Genomic DNA, 21,490 nt, shown 5'->3' with positions numbered 1-21,490 from the left:
GACAGCTGTCGGATCATTAGTTTGTGAATTATAGCATTTTGAGTGAAGCAACTTTTGTTATTGTGAAAAAATGGATAAAAAGGAATTTCGCGTGTTGATAAAATATTGCTTTTTGAAGGGAAAAAAATTAAAAAATACAGCAAAAAATTGCTTGATGCCGAGTTTCCGAACACTGCCCCAGGACAATCAGCCATCAACTATTGATATGCTAAGTTTAGACGTGGTGAAATGAGCACCGAAGACGGGGAACATAGTAGACGCCCAAAAGTAACAACCTTACCGACAAAAACATTAAAAAAATCCACAAAATGATTTTGAATGACCGTAAATTGAAATTGAATGAAATAGCAGATACTCTAAAGATATTAACTGAACGTGTACATCATATCATTCACGAATATTTGGGTATAAGAAAGCTCTGTGTAAAGTGGGTGCCGTACGAGCTGGATTTTGACTAAAAACAACGTCGAGTTGATGATTCGGAGCAGAATTTTAAGATGATCAAGCCTAATAAACCCGAGTTTTTGCATCGATATGTGATAATGGATGAAACATGGTTCCATCAGTTGACTCCGAAATCCATGGTGAACCCGCTCCAAAGCGTGGAAAAACGCAAGAGTCGGCTGGCAAGGTTATGGCGCCTGTATTTTGGGATGCGCATGTAATAATTTTCATTAACTATTTTGAAAAAGGAAGGACCATTAAAAGCGACTATTACATAGCGTTATTGGACCGTTTCAAGGACGAAATCGTCGAAAAGTGCTGCTTCACCAAGACAATGCACCGTGCCACAAGTCAGTGACCAACAATGGCAAAAATCCATGAATTGGGCTTCGAATTGCTTCGTCATCCACCGAGTTCTCCAGATCTAACCCCCCGCGACTATTTCCTGTTCTCAGATCTCAAAAGAATGCTCGCTGGGAAGAAATTTTCGTCGCATGAAGAGTGATCGCCGAAACTGAGGCCTATTTTGAAGCAAATGACAAAACGTACTACAAAAATGGTATCGAAAAATTGGAGGGTCGCTATAATCAGTGTATCACCCTTGAAGGGAATTATGTTGAATAAAAAAAAAGTTAGGCCGAGGACTTTTCAATTGACCTGTTAAATGAGAATTACACATTCCAGACTATTGTTACGAGAATTGTACGAATTATTTTTTTTAGTTTAGGGCTTTTTGTCAGCATGTGGAGGCAATGTCATTTTGGTGGTGTCTATTTATTATATAACAAGTTATTCATTGATGCTAAACCATTATGGCAAGTAGTGTTCAGTCACTCCCAGCAGCCAGTTTTGCGTTTGAATTGTGTGATATTGAGTTTAATTCTACCGAAAAAAGCTTGAAATTTATATAAATCATAGACTATGAAAACTTAAAAGGATTATATACTGTAAGAAGCTAGTCGTGCTCACTAATCCCCCTGCGCGAAAAAGTACTCGAGTACACCTAAGTTCTAGTGTGCTATTTTGCCATCAGTAGTTATTTTTAACACTATACATTACATGTTTTAATACACTATGTGACAAGTAAATTGCTGAAAATTATTTTAAAACACTTTTTCTTGGTAGCCTTCTTTTTTCACCAAATAAAATTAAATATTTAAAATTACAGTTACTTTACAATTTTAACTGGCTAATTATGGAAACAATATAAAGACAAAGTTGACTTAAACCTTACAGTTTTAACTTACTCTTACCTGTTTTTAATTCTTTTCGTTCGAAATTTTCATTTTATGTTATTTGAACATATTAAATAACCCAGTAGTATTTGATTTTAAATTAAAATGAAGTCATCTTAATATTGTTCATATTCCTTAGATAATAATATTATTTAAATAAATTAAACCTTAACAAATATATATGTCATGATAATTGTATTTTAGATAATATTTTACATAATCATTAAAATTAACCAATAATAACTTGTGTAATAAGCATGTTCTTACAAACTGTTATTTTAGTCGTTGAATAAACATGAACGAACACGACGTGAATTTAAATAAGAAAATAACTGATTATTATAATTATGGATAACATTACTATAATATGTTTGAGGCTATAATTGAAATGTATTGAAATTAAATGTTTTTCAATTATTTTTTATTTAACTTTTTGTGATGTTCAAAAAATTAATTTAATATTTTTTTTATTATTTAATTAATACATTGACCTACAATTTGTCTTTATGCTAACTTAAATCTAGGTATATAACTAGGAGGACCCATCAGCCCTAACTCAGTCTCTTGTGAAATAATGTTTATACATGTCATTGCTGAATTTTTTAATATATACACCTCACTACACAACACTACACAAGATCAGATGGTTTGATTCTTTTGAGTCTATGTCCTGTTCTGGTGGTATCCAAAAGTTGCAATATTTCAATATTAGTATGAGAATAGAGTCTTTTCTCATGCCCCCCTGCAATTCTCTTGATTTCTTGACTGACTGTGGGTATCTGAAGGTCTCGATGTAGGTAATCAGTCCTATAGTATTTGGGTGCAAACACAATACCTCTCAGGACTTTGTTCTGAAAAATTTGTATTTTATTAATGTTACTCTTTGCAGAACATCCCCATAATTGAACTCCGTATGTCCACATAGGTTTCAATATTTGCTTATATAATATCAATTTATTATGTACTGTTAATTGTGATTTTCTTCCAATTAGCCAGTACATTTTCTTATATTTCAATTCCAGTTCTTTTCTTTTCTTCTTTATATGTTCCTTCCAGCGAAGTTTTGCATCGAGATTCATTCCGAGATATTTAGCGTTGTTGTTATATGGAATGATAGTGTTATTTAATGTTATTGGTGCTTGTACGGCTTGTTTATAGGTGAACTGCACATGTACAGATTTACTTCCATTAATTAATTTAATATGAATAAAATTTGAAATACTTGTTCTGGAAATTAGGTTTAAACATTGTTTTACGAGTGGAAGTTTAGTTTTTGTTTTTTTTTTAATTTTTCGAAAAAAGTATTTATTATTATAACTATATTTTCGACTCTGTTTTACATTATGCAAAATGCTCTATTACCTTCAAAGGTAATATTTTCGAGGCAACTTGGAGACTTTGATTACCATGATGTGTGGATGAGCTCTCAATGAATTATTATCAATCATCAATTTTGATGATTAGAGTCTCATGACCCCAACATTTCTTTATCTTATCGATCTTTATTTACATGTCTATATTTGTATTATTATTACTTGATCTTCTCCGTACTTCTGGTAGTGGCTTTTGGTAGCGACGGGAAACACCAAGACTACATCGCTTGCATTAAGAAGGGCTCACACTAGAAGATGTTTATCAAAAATGTTTATTAATTATTAGGATATGCAATTTGCTAATTTATTTCTTAATAATATCATTCAAATGTACACTGATTTCTTAAATTTCAAATCTTTAAAAAAGCAAGAGCCAATAATTTCTGCACTGATACCACTCTCCATACGGTTGCTTTAAGCGACTAAAAGGGTTTCTGGTGCTTTTCCGACTTGTTCCACCCCATTAACAATAGCTAATAGCTATGCAGAAAAAAATTCAATTGTCTGGTTTATAGTGTCAAACTTACGATTGATGTCCTATCTTCTATATGGTCTATAATTCTTGTCTATAATATAAGGGTTGAAATAATGACGAAAAGGCATTCTCCGATTTTCTCCCTTTCTCTTGGTTACCTTGGTCGCTGGAATTCTATGTTTTCCTTCAGGCTCTTCAAACCTTTAAATCCATCTTGAATGAGCGGAATGCTTGACGAAGCATTATCGTGTCGTTCAATTGTTGGTAGCGATTTAGAGTCTTCTTGGATTTGGATGATTTTACGACTTATTTTTGTATATAAATTAAGTCCCGTTTAATGAGGATTGATTCGGATTTACCAGGTAAGATTATGTGTTGTATTCTGGAACATGCTCAAAGAACCTCAGTTGTTCTTCCCTGTCTTTTTATTATTTAAGTATATCTGAACTGAATCATAAATATTTATATATATACATATATTATTTATATATTTAATCAATAAATTTGTTTACTGTCTATTCTTTCTTGATCCATGTATACATCTCTGCTCAATCTTATTGCTTCGGCGGAAGTTCTTCCTCACTTCTGTAGTATTTATCTGGTACACTCATCCCAGGTTCTCATTTTTCTCATTTCTGCCCTTGCTTCTCATATTCTCTTTACCTGTCTTGTGTCCTCCAAGCACTATAAATATTCTCATCAGCTCCTTGGAAGGAATTGTCTCCTTCCTATGTCTTCTCTTATGTATTTAGTCCTCATCCTGTCCATCTTTATTACATATCTGACTCTTTTAAGATATTTCATATTTGCTACTTGTATTTTGACAATACTCACGATTCGCAACAAAATGAAGGATTGGTCTGTAAATTGCTTTGTATACTTCAATTTTAGTAGTTCTCGATAGTTCCTTTTTGTTAATTTATATTTTTTCTGGTATTAGTTTCTATTATCTTCTATGTCCATACACAGAATATTTAAATGCATTCACTTCTTCTATCTTTACATTTACTAGTTTGATATCTATTACTTCTAACTCTTTCATCACCCTGACTTTAGTTTTAATTTTATTCATTATCATTGCGTATTCTCTTATCGTGTTATGTTTCATCGGTTTAAGATTATCGATAGGTGTTCGAGTCCATCGATTGTTAATATTAAATTATCTGCAAGAACTTCTACTAAATATTTCTATTATTTCATCCACAACTATTATCAAAACAAGGTTGGATTTAAACTTCCACCTTGTCTTATTCTTGCTTGGGTTGTGAAGATGTTATCCGTAATGACGACGTTGGTATTTATCCTGTATATTTCTTTATTCTTATTCATTACTATTATTTTTTTATTCTATTTTATTTTTATATTACAATATTTTTAGTATTAAATGATAAATAAAAAGAGAACATTAATATTATGTTAGTAAAGTGCTTGTTAGCCTAATTAAATAGACACGGCACTGATTGGCTGCAACAGGTGATTATCAAATATGAGCAATTAAAATTTTTATTACTAGAAATTAACACGTTTGCTTGGACGTTTGACAAAACGCTGGTTCTGGTTTTAAAAAAAATTGTCGCACAATATTTCGAATTGGAACGTTGTTAAGCTACATTTAAAAGTACCGACTCCTGCTTTACGTAAAACGTGACATTTATTGAACCTAATAGCGTAATTAACTTTGGCGAATATTTACATTTCTCGTAATTGCCCAAAGTTCAGAGTTTAAATTATGCAGTGCCTTTCGATAGCCTTGCCTAATTTATTGGTCTTGTTACAAAATAATTGAATTTATTTCCTGTTTAAAAAGCGAACGAACGTGATTAATTTTATTTCCACATATCAGTCGGCTGACTATGTCGTCAGTGTTGGTATCGGGATCCACGTTTTATGTGCCACATTTTCATACATATTTGTGTGATGCAACTTTAATATTAGTTAATAAAGAGAAATTCTGTTTGTTCATCATATATTTGTTGTTAAGTTCATTCTGATAAGCTAAAATGTGGTATGTTAATACAATTTTTGAAATTCTTTATATATTACTATACATGTCTATATTTAATAGTCATAAAGATGTTTATTATCAACTATATATGATTTACAATTCAAGCTTGTTGGGAATTTTAAACATCGTGAGCATTTTGTAAACCTCTAGCCGTTATTTAACTAATTCAAGATCCGATCAAGAAGCTCAAGCTTTTTTAAGTATTACATCATATTTAACACGAAATATGTTATTAGGAAGTTAGGAAATACTATTATCATATCATTAAATAGTTACTACTTTCTTCTAACTTAAATTTATTTTTTATATCTTATTTTTGATTATTATTAAAAATAAAATATTATTAAAAATTATAATATACTCTAGATGGGACAATATCGACAAAATTACCAGAATAGGGTAGGTTTTAAAGTATTTGTATTTAGTAGGAATAGATAAGATATGTATAGGTACTAACATCGTTATAGTCAATATTGTAACTGTATAGAGTATGCAAAGTACATAAATACTACTAGATGAAAAATATAAAGTTATAAGAGAAAAAAACTAAATGCAAGGGAAATACGTTTATAATACGTAATTGAATATATATATATATATATATATATATATATATATATATATATATATATATATATATATATATATATATAATTGAATATAAATTTAGCAAAATATGGGTCTTTAATTAATAAAAACGTCATACATAACCAAACTAAATTGAAATAACAAAAAAGTCATATATATTCACCATTATTTATCAACAAAATTTCACCTCAGAATATTGAACACGAAAACTTGTTAATGCGTAACAAAAAAACGTATATGATGGTAGAACAAGTTTATTATAAGATTATCATAAAGTGTGAGTCACTGTTAATGAGCAATGAGACCATTCTTTAAATATTGAAGTTAACAAATTTTAAATGCTATAACATATCATTCAAATGTATAATTTTATGATTCAAGAGACTGGATACGTTATCTGAGGTACTGTTATCATACCATAGGAATCTCGTCACAATTAAATCTGAAGTTAAGCCTCATCTGAAAAATCCAAGCAAGCAAATAAAGATAATTAATAAATTACTAGCAAATTAAGATGAAGAAGGTGAAGCGGTGCTCAGACAGGTTACTACTCATATGTCAGATCAAATAGTAATCAGAAGGAGCAAGGTCTGGAGAATACGGCAGGTGGGGTGGCACTTTTCATTAAGATTGTTGTGTCTTCGCCCGTATTTCGGTCGTTTTTCGCGAAGTGCTCGGCTCAAGCGCATCAATTGTAGTCGATAGCGATCCCCATTGATGATTTTATCGAGTAATGTCTTCAAATCCTTGGTGTTTTATTTACACTTCGACTTTCACCGATCATGCCGTTGAGAAATGACACATACTGAAAAGTGAGGTTTGCCAGTTAGGCTTCAACATGAAAATAGTTACAAATCTACCCGATGCGATTTAATACAGAGTAACACCATCTGTTGTAAATTCTTTAAAATTACGACAGTATAGGACGATACATATAAAAAAGTTAGAAAGAGATCCGACCACTATTTAACGCTTATAAATTCTTTAGGAGTTCAAGAAAAAGGTGACAATTGTGTGAATGCCTAACCAAATTAATTTTATTGCTTATATTTAATTCATGTTGTTTAAATGAATGCGAATCAGTCTGATTAAGAGCCATAAGAAAACCGATCATGCCGTTGAGAAATGTTGATTTCTTAATCGCGAAACAACGAAATTAAGATAATTACATCACACAAACACTCCTAACGGAATATAAATAATCTCGTTTCGGATATGGGACAATAAACAATTTTGTTTGCGCCCCGATTGGACTTTGAATGCGATAAAACTCTCCGAATTGCCGTTATTGATGTACGAAAATGAATTTTAACGTTGAAATTTGCGAAGGGCCTTCGTTGTACGTTATTGGACTCTTTCACGGGGCATACGAACGAGATTTATTCGTAGGACAAAGTACGATTTCATTTATCTGGATGTCGAAAATGGCCGAATGCGAAAATTCGGCTTGCGGAAAATTGCGGGACATTTATCGAAAAGAGACGTTTTACTCTTTAAAAGTCGGCGTTCGGAGTGGCTTTATCTCGAAGCCTGAATATTTCCCACTTTTATTGTTATTGCGATAGAGAAGCTGTTAGGGGATGTGTACGCGTATACAGCTTTAACTCTTTTAATGTTTATATTAAACTGGAGTTTTATATTTGAAATAATTTACTAAAGATACCAAAAGTAATGTTAAATCGCAACCATAGTTGCATGTAATATTTATATTAAAACGTCATCATTACTCTCTAACAAATCTGTATGCATTATTTCGGATCATCACCTTTGTGCGATTGTTGATTTTTTGTTTTAAAAAGTCAATTGAAAAGTCCCCAGCCTACCATAGTAAAACACATTTTTTTACACACACTGATTATAGCGATCCCCATCTTTTCGATGCCATTTTTGTAGTACGATTTGTCCGTTGCTTCAAATTCGACGAACATTTCTTCCCAGCGAGGATTCTTTTAAGATCTGAGAACAGGAAATAGTCGCTGGGTTGAGGAAGCAATTCGAAGTCGAATTCATACATTTTTGCTATCATTTTCACTGACACGGAGCATTGTGTTGGTGAAGCAGCATTTTTTTTTCTTCAAATGCGGCTGGCAAGGTTTTCTTTTTCAAGTTAGTCAATGAAAATTATTCCATGCGCATCCCTAGATACAGACGCCATAACCTTGCCAGCCGTCTGTTCTGTTTTCCCACGCTTTGGAGCGGGTTCATCGTGTGCAGTCCATTCGGATGACTGTCGATTAGATTTCGGAGTGAAATGATGGAGCCATGTTGCATCCATTGTCACATATCGATGCAATGGATCGGGCTTATTATGCTTGATCATCTTCAAACACTGCTTCGAATCATCAACTCGTCGATGTTTTTGGTCAAAAGTGAGCTCATGCGGCACCCACTTTGCATAAAGCTTTATCATACCCAAATATTCGTGAATTATATGATGTACACGTTCAGTTGATTCTTTAGAGTGTCTGCTATTTAACTCAGTTTCAGTTTACGGTCATTCAAAATCATTTTGTGGATTTTTTAAACGTTTTCGTCGGTAACCACCTCCTTTGGGCGTCTACTGCGTTCACCGTCTTCGGTGCTTATTTCACCACGTCTAAACTCAGCATACCAACGGATGGTTGATTTTCCTGAGGCAGTGTCCGTAAACTCGGCATCAAGCCAAGTTTTTGCTTCAACTCTATCTTTTCCCTTCAAAAAGCAATATTTTATCAACACGCGAGATTCTTTTTATTCATTTTTTCACAATAACAAAAGCTCTGCTTCACTCAAAATGCTATAATTCACAAAGTAATGATCTGACAGCTGTCAAATTTATACACGCATCTTTTGAGTGTTAGGGCTAACTAAAAAACATATGGATTTAATTCTAGTAGCGTCATCTATGTGTCGTCACGACGGGGATGGGGGACCCTATTGACCTGTTAACAAATCTGTATGCATTATTTCGGATCACCGCCTTTGTGCAATTGCTGATTATATGTTTTAACTAAGTATATTGCAGCTTATGGAGATTGGCTACTGTGGAAAGCGCATAGCATCAAGAAAGCAATATAATATTCATGCCAAACTTCAAATCAAACTAACTAAAATCTTTGTACTGACTGAAAAAGCACTTTTAAGCCAGTTCTATATGTGTATGAAGTCAAACCAAGAGTTGTTACTTCAAAATCGCAAATTGGAAGCGTTAAAAAATCAAAAGTTCACTGCAACAAATTAGAGCTCATGAGCTATTCAACCCTAACAAAATCATCACCGGAACAATTGTTGTTGAAATCAAAGCAATATAGAGTGTTAACTTAATACATATAATTAAAGAATTGTTCTATGTTGTATGTAAGAAGATAAGAAAACAACATATCTCCTGGCAAACATAGTCAAAATTGTCTATAGCGCCATTTCCCATTTTTCATATTCATTTAGTGCTATCAATTTCAGTAAGATGTATTAAAGTTTCTATGTTTTTTTCTCGTACTGAAAGCAAACTAAGTATGTGTCCGTTAACATTTTATTTACTTGTTCAATACTAAAATTGTGGATTGGATCATTAAGGCGGTTAAATTGTATGATATATATCAAAATGGAGGAGACATACCCACATATTTTGTGTTTAAACTCTGGGTAATATTGTTATATATATATATATATATATATCTCTCTCTCTCTATATATATATATATATATATATATATATATATATATATATATATATATATTGATCAATGCATTTCTAACATAGAGCTGGAAATGTCTTCTAAGAAAAACGATGTCTCGTTTTTTATTTCGCCACACTGCATACACAACACTTGAGACTGAAGAAACATTATAATCAAATAATAGTGATTATAATTAAGTCACAGAAATGCTGTTCGTACAAAAAATCAAACGAACCAATCAAACGCCTCCAAAAAGTGACCTTAATGCTTGTATCGCTGGGACCACGTAAAATAATTCCTAGACTTCGCATATTGATGTTATATAATATCCTCTATATAATACTCTATGGATAACAACAATAATTGACTCAACAATTGAAGCTTCATCTTTGAGCTTGTTGTAAAAAAGTCAAGGAAATTTTATAGTCGTATTTTACTTATTTGATCCGTGTGATGAATCAGATATTCTATATATTCTCTATGTAAAATATTCTATATCACCCAGTGTATGAACTAAACACAGCTCATGGCCTCTCAATTTATTTCAACGGATTATATGTAATATAATACTCATAATGTCATAAAAAGTAGCATATATGTTATTATTTTACTCATACGAATATTCTCATTGATTTTTTGCGGAAAATATAATTCATGCAAATCATAATTTGAACTAACGATTTTAGGAACAAATTATATTCTATCCTTTGGGAAGTTTGTAATAATTTTGCTCAAATATTCTCTGAAAAACTATGACGAAGTGAAGGTCTAAGAAATATTTTTGCTCAAGTTTCAACTCAAGACTCCAAAAACTGATGCTATAGGAAATTCTATTTACATGATGAATTACTGTACCATTTGCACCTGCAACAAAGGCAATGATTAACTGATTACAGTTTAGTAATTGTGATTAGTAAAATACTAATGTAAAATATATAATATTAAAATACATTTTTATATTGCATTGCGGGTTGGGTATGCATGCAAAATATATCGATAATGCTCAACTCTATAACGAACTCGTTTAGTACCCATTTGTCAGATAACTGGAGTTTAGGCTGGCATATTGTTAACCACATACATTACTTATCATTTAAATGACAACAGCACAAGTCGCGTTAATTTTCTTTCATTTAAATAAACATAAAAATATTCATGTTATTACCGCTTTACTGTATTTGCTAGCAATCTTTCATTCTCTTTTATACCTTTTCAACTTTTACATTCAACATTTTCGATTAATCAGAGCTTTATTATTTATCAACTGTATGTATAATCAAACGAGTCCATAGTTACTTCATCAAGCGCAAATCTCCCAAAATTACTGTATTGACAGTATAATCACATACAAATAATTTTCGACTTTATGAGGTTACTGTTCATCATTCATTCTGCACAAGCGACCCAATGCTAATTTTTCCATCATTCTTTGGAATTTTGGATGAAATTTTAAACGTAGTTACGTACGTTCGAATTGTGTTCTGAATAAAAAGTATTTAAGGTAAGTAAATTTCTTTATTTGCAAATAGGATCAAACCATTTTCTGTTATAATAATTGAAAGTTATTTTTATGTGACGTTAAAAAGTTTGCACGAATTTTTAGACACCGACAAAGTTATAAATGTTTAAAAACAATGTTTCTCTAGCCTGACTGAGATGTGATACGTCTCGAATGAAGGGTTTCGTTTACATTAATATAGAATAAGGTAGGGAGATCATAAGACTGTTCTATTTTGAATTCATTCATTTGAATTCATTTTGAATTCAATCACAGATCGTTAGCCATAAACTATTACAATTAGAAAACATCTATGCTTTGAAAACGCATCTAATTCGTATATTCCTAGCACAAACATCACAGTTCAGAGCGTAAGGCCAGCAAAGGCGCGCTGTTGTTACTGTGTATTTACCTAGTCCATTGAACTTTTAGCAGAATCTTCATAGTCACCAAATACGGATTTTGCTAGCTCAGGTAGTAAACCGTAGATAATTAGAAATTAGGGGAATACCATGGAAATTTTTATGTAAAAACAATGCAAATCAAAAAGAGCAGTAGATACTCACAAATAGTTCTAGTACAACTGAACTATGACCATGTAAATCATTTCATCCTTTCTAAAAGACGATGGTGCTATATAATCGGGCTCAAAAATAATCGAATGGATACTGGGGTTTCGAGAATAACTAAGCTGATGTATGTTAGTCATCTTTAGATAATGTAGTAACAATCAAGCCAAAACAGTATTAGAAGCTACAAAAATATCAGTAACGCCGTAATAGTAACAATGTCATTGAGTATTGAGTATATACTATTATGGACTTTGAGTAGACCACTATAAAATAAACCACTAGGACGAGCAAGATAAGCAGAATCCAGGGAATGCAGTCTTGAAACAATATGTAACACACACGAAGGCAAGAAAGCACAGATGTGAGAAAAAAAACCGTCAAGAAATACGAGTAAACTACTTCGCTTGAGTAATAGCTAGAAACCTTTTCAAACACGATAAACTTTAATAAAATAACCAATATATATGATATAAGCAATATTGGATAGTCGTTAGAATCAGATATTCAGTTCTTGGAAGTATCATCGTTAACGTTGAAGACAAGCCGCATAATCTAAGTATCTAAAAGATTCCCTAACTTGCGGGCTAACCGTAATCGTACGACGCCCTATCCCTCGGGCTCCTGGAAAACTTGGCAATTTCCAAGTTGCGAGCTTTACGCGGAATTTAACAAGTTAGACAATCAGCTCGGTTGCACGTCAGCCAGCCTCGCTTTTCTGCTTCTGTGGCGTGCTCTTGCCGGGCAGAACCCGAACAATTAATCTAAGTCGTTTAGATAGGGTGATATTTATCTCGCGGGCTGATGGCCGTAGGGACATTTAGTTGGATAGGTTATCTAAATACGTTGCGCCAAGTTGCTATATCGTGTTGAGCGGACGCTAATAGATTTTGAAACAAGATTCTAAGACAATATATTTATTGTTAAAATATAATCTTCTATAGATCGGTTGTTCGTTAGTCTCGCTAAAACTCGAGAACGGCGGGACCGATTTGGACAATTTTGGTCTTGAATTATTTATGGAAGTCCAGCGAACGTTTGAAATTGAAAAAAAAACAACAATTTTGTTTTTTCTTTGATGTATTCCCCGTCGTTCAGAAATCAAATAGAAAGAATAGTTTAAAATGAATAATTAATTAGAATTTTTCTATCTTTATTCTCAGGAGGTAAAAACTAAACTTAATTTTAGCTAACTACAGTTATTAACTATCAGATCATTTTTATTTAGATTAACTACAGTTGTTAACTATATATCATATTATTTTTATATAGATTGATAAATAAAACTTTTATGTTTATGATAGTTTAATATTTGTAATTGTCCTGGGCAAGAGTGCAAAATCCGACAAGGAAAATTATCCCAGAAACGCCAGTAACCAAGCTGGGTAAGACCGGATGTCTTCAGGGATGATTTCTAAATTGCTCACCTGTCAGTTGGTAGTTTTAATGCCGAGAACCGTGGATCGGAGCCCACGTTACGTTAAACTGTAGGTCCAGTCCAGATAAACCCTTGTTGGCAAAAAAGGAGACTTTAAAATATATAAAAATAGCTATTTATTACTAAATTTAAAAAAAGACAAGTCATAAAGCAAATTTATTTTATTGCTAACGTATAATTCAATTTTCAAACCGTTTTTAGATGCATTTTCCAAAATCAACTACAGTTTCGCCACGTATCCATTTTATGTATTCTATTGAATACAAACGGATGCCTCAATTGGTAATTTGAGTTCTGGGAAGAGGAAAAGGTCGGCCGAGGTCAAATAAGGTATATATATATATATATATATATATATATATATATATATATAAATGAATCCGATTTGGACAATTTTGATCTTGAATTATTTATCGAAGTCCAGTGAACGTTTGAAATTAAAAAAAAAAAACAACAATTTTGTTTTTTCTTTGATGTATTCCCCGTCGTTAAGAAATCAAATAGAAAGTTTAAAATGAATAACTAATTACAATTTTTCTATCTTTATTCTCAGGAGGTAAAAACTAAACTTAATTTTAGCTAACTACAGTTATTAACTATCAGATTATTTTTATTTGGATTAACTACAGTTGTTAACTATATATCATATTATTTTTATATAGATTGATAAATCTTATGTTTTGTCACAAATTAAATTTCTGATTAGATCCATCTTCTATGTGGATCGATGCTTCAGACAAAGAATGCATCCTTCTATCTTTTTAAGTGACGATTACTGCTACGTGCGCGAGATCTTTCTTAACTTCGGTGATCCTTTGTGATTGTGACATTACAAATTATGTTCTTTTTTATTTGTTAATTTTTTGTGATAGTAACACTTTACTGCTAACTGCGCGAGAACTTTTCTCACTTAATTACAATTTACGATGCCGAGGAGAAGACGACCTGACTTAGGTCGTCGCAATCAATCAAATGTGCGAAGAGCTACCTCACATGCCAACCGCACTGATGACCAAAAAGAGACATATCAAGAAAATAGTCGTATTGCTATGTCAGAATTGCGTTCTTTAGATAGTGACAATGCTACTGGATTATATTGTGCTGGAGGCAAAGTAAAATTGCCACAATTGGTCCCACCACCAGATCTTTTACGTTCTTTAGTTTCTGGGATTGGAAATGATTCTAAGCACTTTTTGGCCAACATTCAGAAATATAACGGCTGTTTCCAGATGACATCATTTCGCGTTACACATATTATACAGGACACTTTCATGTCCACTTTCAAGGTATACATTTTATCTTATTTACTATGTATCTTCATATCTTTGTTACTTATTGATGTATAATAAAGTATTACAATCATTTTTAATAACATTCAAGTTTGTCTTAAAGTATATATCAGAAATAATTATCGGACAAATATTTAAAAATTACAGATACAAGAAGAAATTTATTACTTACTGTGGGCGCTGTTACCACTACCACATGCAGATCATCAATTTTTACAAATTTATTTTATGGGCAATTCAGATTCGGAAGTTGATAAGCGTTGTGCTCATAATCCACCAGTGAAGAGAACCATTGTCCAAGAATTACAAATATTTCTTCAACAGAACAACAATTTAATAAACATGTTTAAAACAGCATTGGATCGGATGCCATCTGACAGCTATAATATTGTCATTCATTTAGGTCTTTTATTTATCGATTGAGGCGGTACAAAGTCTACCGGGCCAGCTAGTTAATTTATAGATTCCAAGTAAAATCGAGTCATTCGAACCACGTGCCAAAACTATAGCGAAATTTATCATATTTTTATATGATATGAATATATCAATATTTTGAATTTTAATTTCAGTATTTTTAACTTCAGTCTTTTCCGTTACGTTTTATATAGGATCTTAATATTGATCTAACTTTCTCAACTTATCTTAGATAGCATTTTTAGTTGTTGATTGATAAATTATATTAGCTTGAATGTGCTCTTAAATTAACTGAAATGGTAACTGACAATCATCCTTTAGGCCAGATTTATTGAAAGAACATTCTTTGGTCTTGCATCAATTGTTACCATTGGAAAACCACCTTATTTGGCCTCGGCCGACCTCTTCCTCTTCCCAGAACTCAGATTATCAATTTGAGGCATCCGTTTGTATTCAATAGAATACATAAAATGGATACGTGGCGACTGTAGTTGATTTCGGAAAATGCATCTAAAAACGGTTTGAAAATTGAATTATACGTTAGCAATAAAATAAATGATTTATGATTTGTCTTTTTTTTAATTTAGCAATAAATAGCAATTTTTATATATTTTAAAGTCTCTTTTTTACCAGCAAGGGTTTATCTGGACTGGACCTACTGTTTAACGTGGGCTCAGAACCACGGTCCTCGGCATTAAGCCCACCGACTGGCGAGTGAGCAATTTAGAAATCATCCCGGCAGACATCCGGTCTTACCCAGCCTGGTTACTGGCGTGTCTGGGATCATTTTCCTTATCGTATTTTACACTCTTGCCCAGGACAATCACAAATATTAAACAATCACAAACATTAATTTACGACCATGTCCCAGCAGAATTCGAACCCGCAACTATCGCAACAATAGAAGGACCATCCTGTCGCCTTTACCACTGCTCCAACCAAGTTGGCAACAATAAAACTTAAACGTAATAATCAATAAAATGTGGATTCAAACAGTATGAGTTTAAAATTTTACTAGGTCTATATTAGTTTTACATTATTTACATACATTTTCAGTTATATTGGTTGTTTTTGTCATTAAATTTTTTTGTCAACAGTAAAGGAATCACAGTTTTTGGTAATTTGTTATTTTCTTTTTAAATAAATACTGGATCAAATAATTCACATTAAATTTTATTATAAAAAAGATATAAAAAGCAATAAGATACCGTAAGAAGCCGTGAAATAGCCAGTGAATCACATCATGCATATCAGCAACCGATAAATATGTGAAAATAGCGAATAATTGATTATGAATGAATCATTCAAAATTCAAAATTCATTTGAAAAACAACTATTGGTTTCTTCATTGCAATGTATGTGGTCACACTTTATTGTTTATTTGTGAATTTTTGTTAAAAAACAATATTAATCATGCCTCAGCCTCCAAGTTCGCCATACATGGCTCAGTGTGACTTTTTCTGTTTCAAAAATTAAAGAAAAACCTTGTGAGGCCATCCTTTTGTAGGCACATGGGCATTTTGTGGAAATAACATTAATCTAGATTAAGTAATGAACAGAACCGTTTCGAAAGTAATATTCATCATACTATCATTTCAACTATACCTCATGACCAAAATTTTCTTAGCATGTGACATAGTTTTCTTCTCTTTTTGATTTATTCAAGCTAATTGACGTGATTGGCTACTACTAATTTATAATAAAAATTACAGTATTCTTTGTAATAATTGATAACCACCGTCAAGGTAAAATTTTTAATTCTAACATTATCTCAAACAATTTTTCTTAGAACAAAACAAATATCGTTAGACAACAATTAATTTTAATCTAATCTAGCCTGACAATATTTATTCGAAACACAATAGCAACTAACTGGCTGATATAAAATAATTCGTAATATGCGCATATATCACTGAATACTATTTTATTGGTTATTTTTTTAAATCCAATTGTTTCATAACTTGTATTGTTGGTATTTTTAGATGTTAGCTATTATTAGGTAAAAATAATAATACAATGGTGGCAATAAATAAATATTGCTGAACGATTTTTTAGTGATTTTATTCGCCATTTATTCAAAACCTGGATATTTAATTTTTCTTTATAGCTTGAATATTTAATATGAATGTGGCGTCGTTATATACCAAACAATGGCTTTTAGTACCTTTAGTACCTCATTTTTGTAAAATTTCAATAGATTTATAATACTTTATTTTAAAAGCTCTTAAGTCTCTTTATTTACATTTTAGATATTAATTTTATATATTTTTTATTATATGAAAAACCGATTAAACGGAAAATGAATAAACCGAAGTCTCCCTAAAAAACATAAAATTTAAATTCTAATACCCACCAACTTACTTAATGATTTCAAAATGTTTGAAGCTTCTTATAGGGTATAATTTGCATAATAATTGATACTTATTAACATCGAATATTGTCGTTTGGAATCAATTCGGTCTTACACATGCCTTTAATTAATAATTTTTTGATATAATATATCTGGCTATTAAAACAAATATTCACTGTATATAAATCTCATTATATTTATTGAAGAAGATTTGATAAGATAAAACCCAGAGGAAATTAAAGCAAGAACGCCTCAGAATTGTGATTTTAACATTTTTGTTCCTGGATCTTTCTGTTCGACTGGGCTAATGTAAATTATTTCGATGTACCTCCGAGTTTCAGGCGAGTTCGAAAATGTACTTTATACACGAATTATGTTCAAATTGGAATGAAATGTTATGAATATAAATCAGTACATTTATATAAATAATAATAATAAAGTTAAAAGGTAATCTTACTCTTGAACAAATGTTATATATACATGTACAATTAGATTTTTTGAAATTTCATTAAGAAAACCTTTTATATATTATATTAGACTTATAAATTAATTTTAAAGAACTTTTTTAAGTTGAATATTTATTGTGAAAAATCGGTACAATTTATTTTAGTACAGTATTTTACTCAAAGTATTGTCCATCGGTAGCCCTTTATTTTTCTTACCTTTCAACAAATTAACGGATTCCGTCCCGAAAAAACGATGTATCTTTTGAGACGGTCCACGAATCGACCTATTTTTCGACGCATTTTTTGGCGCCAGCCAGTAAAACGCTGTCCACACAGGTTACGACTCATGTCGGAACAAGTAGGCATCAGAAAGAGCAAAGTCTGGAAAATACGGCGGGTAGGGTAGCACTTCCCATTTTAATGTTGCCAAATATGTTTTCACTAGTTTTTCAACATGTGGTCGAGCGTGGTCACGCTGAAGAATAACATGTTTGTATTTTTACTCGTATTTCTATCGTTTTTCGCACAGTGCTTGGCTCAAACACATTAATTGTAGTCGATAGCGATCTCCACTGATGGTTTCTGAGATTTCAGCATCTCATAGTATACCACGCCAAACTAGTCCCGCCAACTGCAGAGCTTAGCATTAGCTTGGAGTCATGAATATTGGGCTTTGCCGTTGATTTTGATATATGACCAGGTGGTGTCCATGATTTTTTTTCGCTTTAGATTATCGTAATGTGTCTACTCTTCACTATCAGTAACAATACGATACAAAAAGTTGTTTGATAGGACACCTGATCCTTTCCACCTTTCCCTGAAATGACCTGTTACCTAAAAAGGATTTGGTCAATGCGAACTGATCAAGGAGAATATCGAGTTTCATAGCCTTGAAGATCAGCTCATCGTGACATAATTTTCCGAAAACTTTGGGGAGTATAGAAGGACACTTCCAACTTCCTGGGCAAAACACCTGATACACGTCTGTAGCCAATCTGGAAGCTTGATGCAGAAGGGGAAGTGATGACGCTTTAATATGAATACAGTTACAAGATGATCCGATTATAATTTAATACACTAATTACGCCATTTTTTTATAAATCCCGTAGTAGCTTACATGTACACCGTTATTAAGATGTATAACATCACTTTTATTTACTATAGTAGACTTATTACTATATATGAGACTACTTATTATATATTACAAATATTAATAATGTCCATAATAAAAAAATATATAACAAAAGAAATATTCTTTAATTTATCTTCATATCGACATAAAATAAATGTAGACTTTTCAATGGCGTTTCGTATAAATTAGGACTATTAAATTAGCCCACAAAATATTTCTGATATTTTGTGGAGAACCTTTCGATGTTTTCTCTGTCTGTCAGAAAAAAGTCAAGACAAAGAAATTATTGAGATCGTTTATAGAGACGCTTGCGAAAATATTGTATTAATTTTGAAGTAAAATAAACGCTACGAATCAATTTTGGGATATTTTCTTTTTCTTGCTGTTTAATATTTTCGTTATTTTACCATTATAGTCACGCAAAAAAACGGACAGGTTTGATAAAGTCCGCGTAAGATCGCATGTGTCCTTGATTATTTTTGGTCTTTTTCTCTAGTAGTAACATAAGTAAGACGAAGATACGTATTCATTCTCATATTAATCTTGTGAGAGATACCATAGAAGGGTGTAGTGGAAAAGCTCACACAAAATTTCAAGTAAATCGGTTCAGTAGAACTTAAGAGTTTATGTTAACCGTTTTGAAAAAGATAAATTCGAGAAAAACGCGTTTAAAATTTTTAAATGCCGCGTCACGAAAACAGCTATATCTCAAAAAATAATTCAAATTTTAAAAAGTCATCTTAACGGCACATCCTTCTCTCTCGATGTTTGTTCAAGTCTTTTGAATGTTAAAACCTCTTTGATTGAAGTTTGAACGAATAATAATTTAAAAATATTCCTGATTAACGATAAATAAAATTATTATTTTATTTAAAAAGGGCGCGGTAGTTAAATGGTTGATAAATATTGATTGAGAAAAAACAACACAAATATTTAGGGATCATTTTTCTCTACAATTAAATCAAATTTATAAAATATAAAAATAATTTTATATCACACAAAATGAAATTGTTCTATTGGAGATAACAGAATCCAGCAATTATCTCTCTTTTTCTTTCCTAAGGAAAGTTTGAAACATAGTGTCACTTATGGCATGTTTGAAAACATATTTCCATAAGCAACCCTTGGAATGAAATAGAAGTAAAACAATTCATATATTATATTATGTTATTGTTACTTTCGAAATATTAAAATAACTACTACTTACTACTACTACTACTAAACAACTACTTATACAATAAATAGTAAAATAAAGATCATCAGTAAAATAAAGTGCAATATCTGGATGTCGAGGTGGTCGGATGATGAAAAATGAAAACGTACGAGCATTCAATTTTTAATGATACCAACAGAAACCACTTTGGGTGGCGTTTATGTATGCTTTAAATTATCCATAGATCATCACACATCAGTAACACTGGCCAATTTGGCGTTATAATAATTTAAGAATTGTAGGAAAGATACAAAGAAATTATAAGATAGAGGAGAATAAAATAGATAACGATAAATGGATAAATAAATAAATAAATGAAGGATAATGAATAGAGGATAATAAATAGAGAATAATAAATGAATAATAATTATTATTATTAATTATAATAAAATAATAAATAGAAATTTAATAAACAAAAAATGGAAATTAAAAAGAGAAAACTGGAATAATCTATAAACAAACTCACCATTTGATGAAACTCATGTTGGGCGGCATAAAACACAGTAAAATCAACTTAATAAGAAAGTGCTAAGCTAGTGACTCTGAGCGTCGCGTCTTCACAAATGAACTCTTATGAAGATCTAACGGCCCTTGGACGTGTTACGATATCACATCTGGCAAATATTTCTGTTGCTAAGTCTTCGCAACTCCGAGAAATTTCACATTTAAAAAGAAGCGGCAATACCACCTACTTCCTTTACATTATCGTTCAAACCTTAAAAAAAACATAAACGACCCAAAAATTAAAGATCTAAAATATCGAATTATCAGATAGAATCCTAAGTACCATACATATTCAGAACGGTTTATGATTTCCTTGAATGGTGCATGTCTTTGTGTGTTTAAAAAAAATATTGAGGAAATATAAACAAATAAAACCCGCTTTTACACTAGTAAAAACCAACTGGTTTTCTTATGTGCAAATTATTTTTTATTGTGTATTATTTCTTGTTTTAAACATATTTATTCTTTTCAGGCGAGAAAGACCAGAACAAGAGGGCTTGTACAATGATTCTCAGTAAAGTCGCTGAAGACCCTCAGAGCGGCACATGTCTTAACGTTTCTTATGCCGACGTCACCGGTCCAGTAGCCAATTACAATCCCACCGGGTCGCCATTCGCCCAACAATCACCAACGGGTGGTGCGTTTAGTGCCTCCACTGCCAGCCTCAACAGTACACTCAGCGCGGCCACCGTTCAACCGGGTTTGGTATTTAATGGACCTGGAGCGGCCGGTTTAAGTTTGAACCTGAACCTGACAGCGCCCGGTCAGAGTCTCGGAGCCTTCACTTCGCAGTTCCTGGAGCACATTAAGGTAAAACGAAAGACGGTACACGGTCGGAGCTAATCGATAACTCGAATTTTG

General features: G+C 31.9%; 1 protein-coding gene across 3 annotated transcripts in view; it reads left to right on the top strand.

The window, feature by feature from the left end:
* pasilla (RNA-binding protein Nova-1-like protein passilla) overlaps positions 1-21,490 on the top strand; it is a 289,380-nt gene that overhangs the window by 259,501 nt on the left and 8,389 nt on the right. For all 3 annotated transcript variants that reach the window (XM_076412611.1, XM_076412609.1, XM_076412610.1), the window contains exon 6: positions 21,102-21,439. In XM_076412611.1, the coding sequence (XP_076268726.1) occupies positions 21,102-21,439 (338 nt within the window). The remainder of the gene's footprint in view (positions 1-21,101; positions 21,440-21,490) is intronic.

The sequence above is a fragment of the Rhynchophorus ferrugineus genome, unplaced genomic scaffold (assembly GCF_030347505.1).
Source record: "Rhynchophorus ferrugineus isolate W39M unplaced genomic scaffold, kcgeb_rfMv2 rfM8, whole genome shotgun sequence".
Taxonomy (NCBI): domain Eukaryota; kingdom Metazoa; phylum Arthropoda; class Insecta; order Coleoptera; family Curculionidae; genus Rhynchophorus; species Rhynchophorus ferrugineus.
This window is presented reverse-complemented; position numbering and strand designations above follow the sequence as displayed.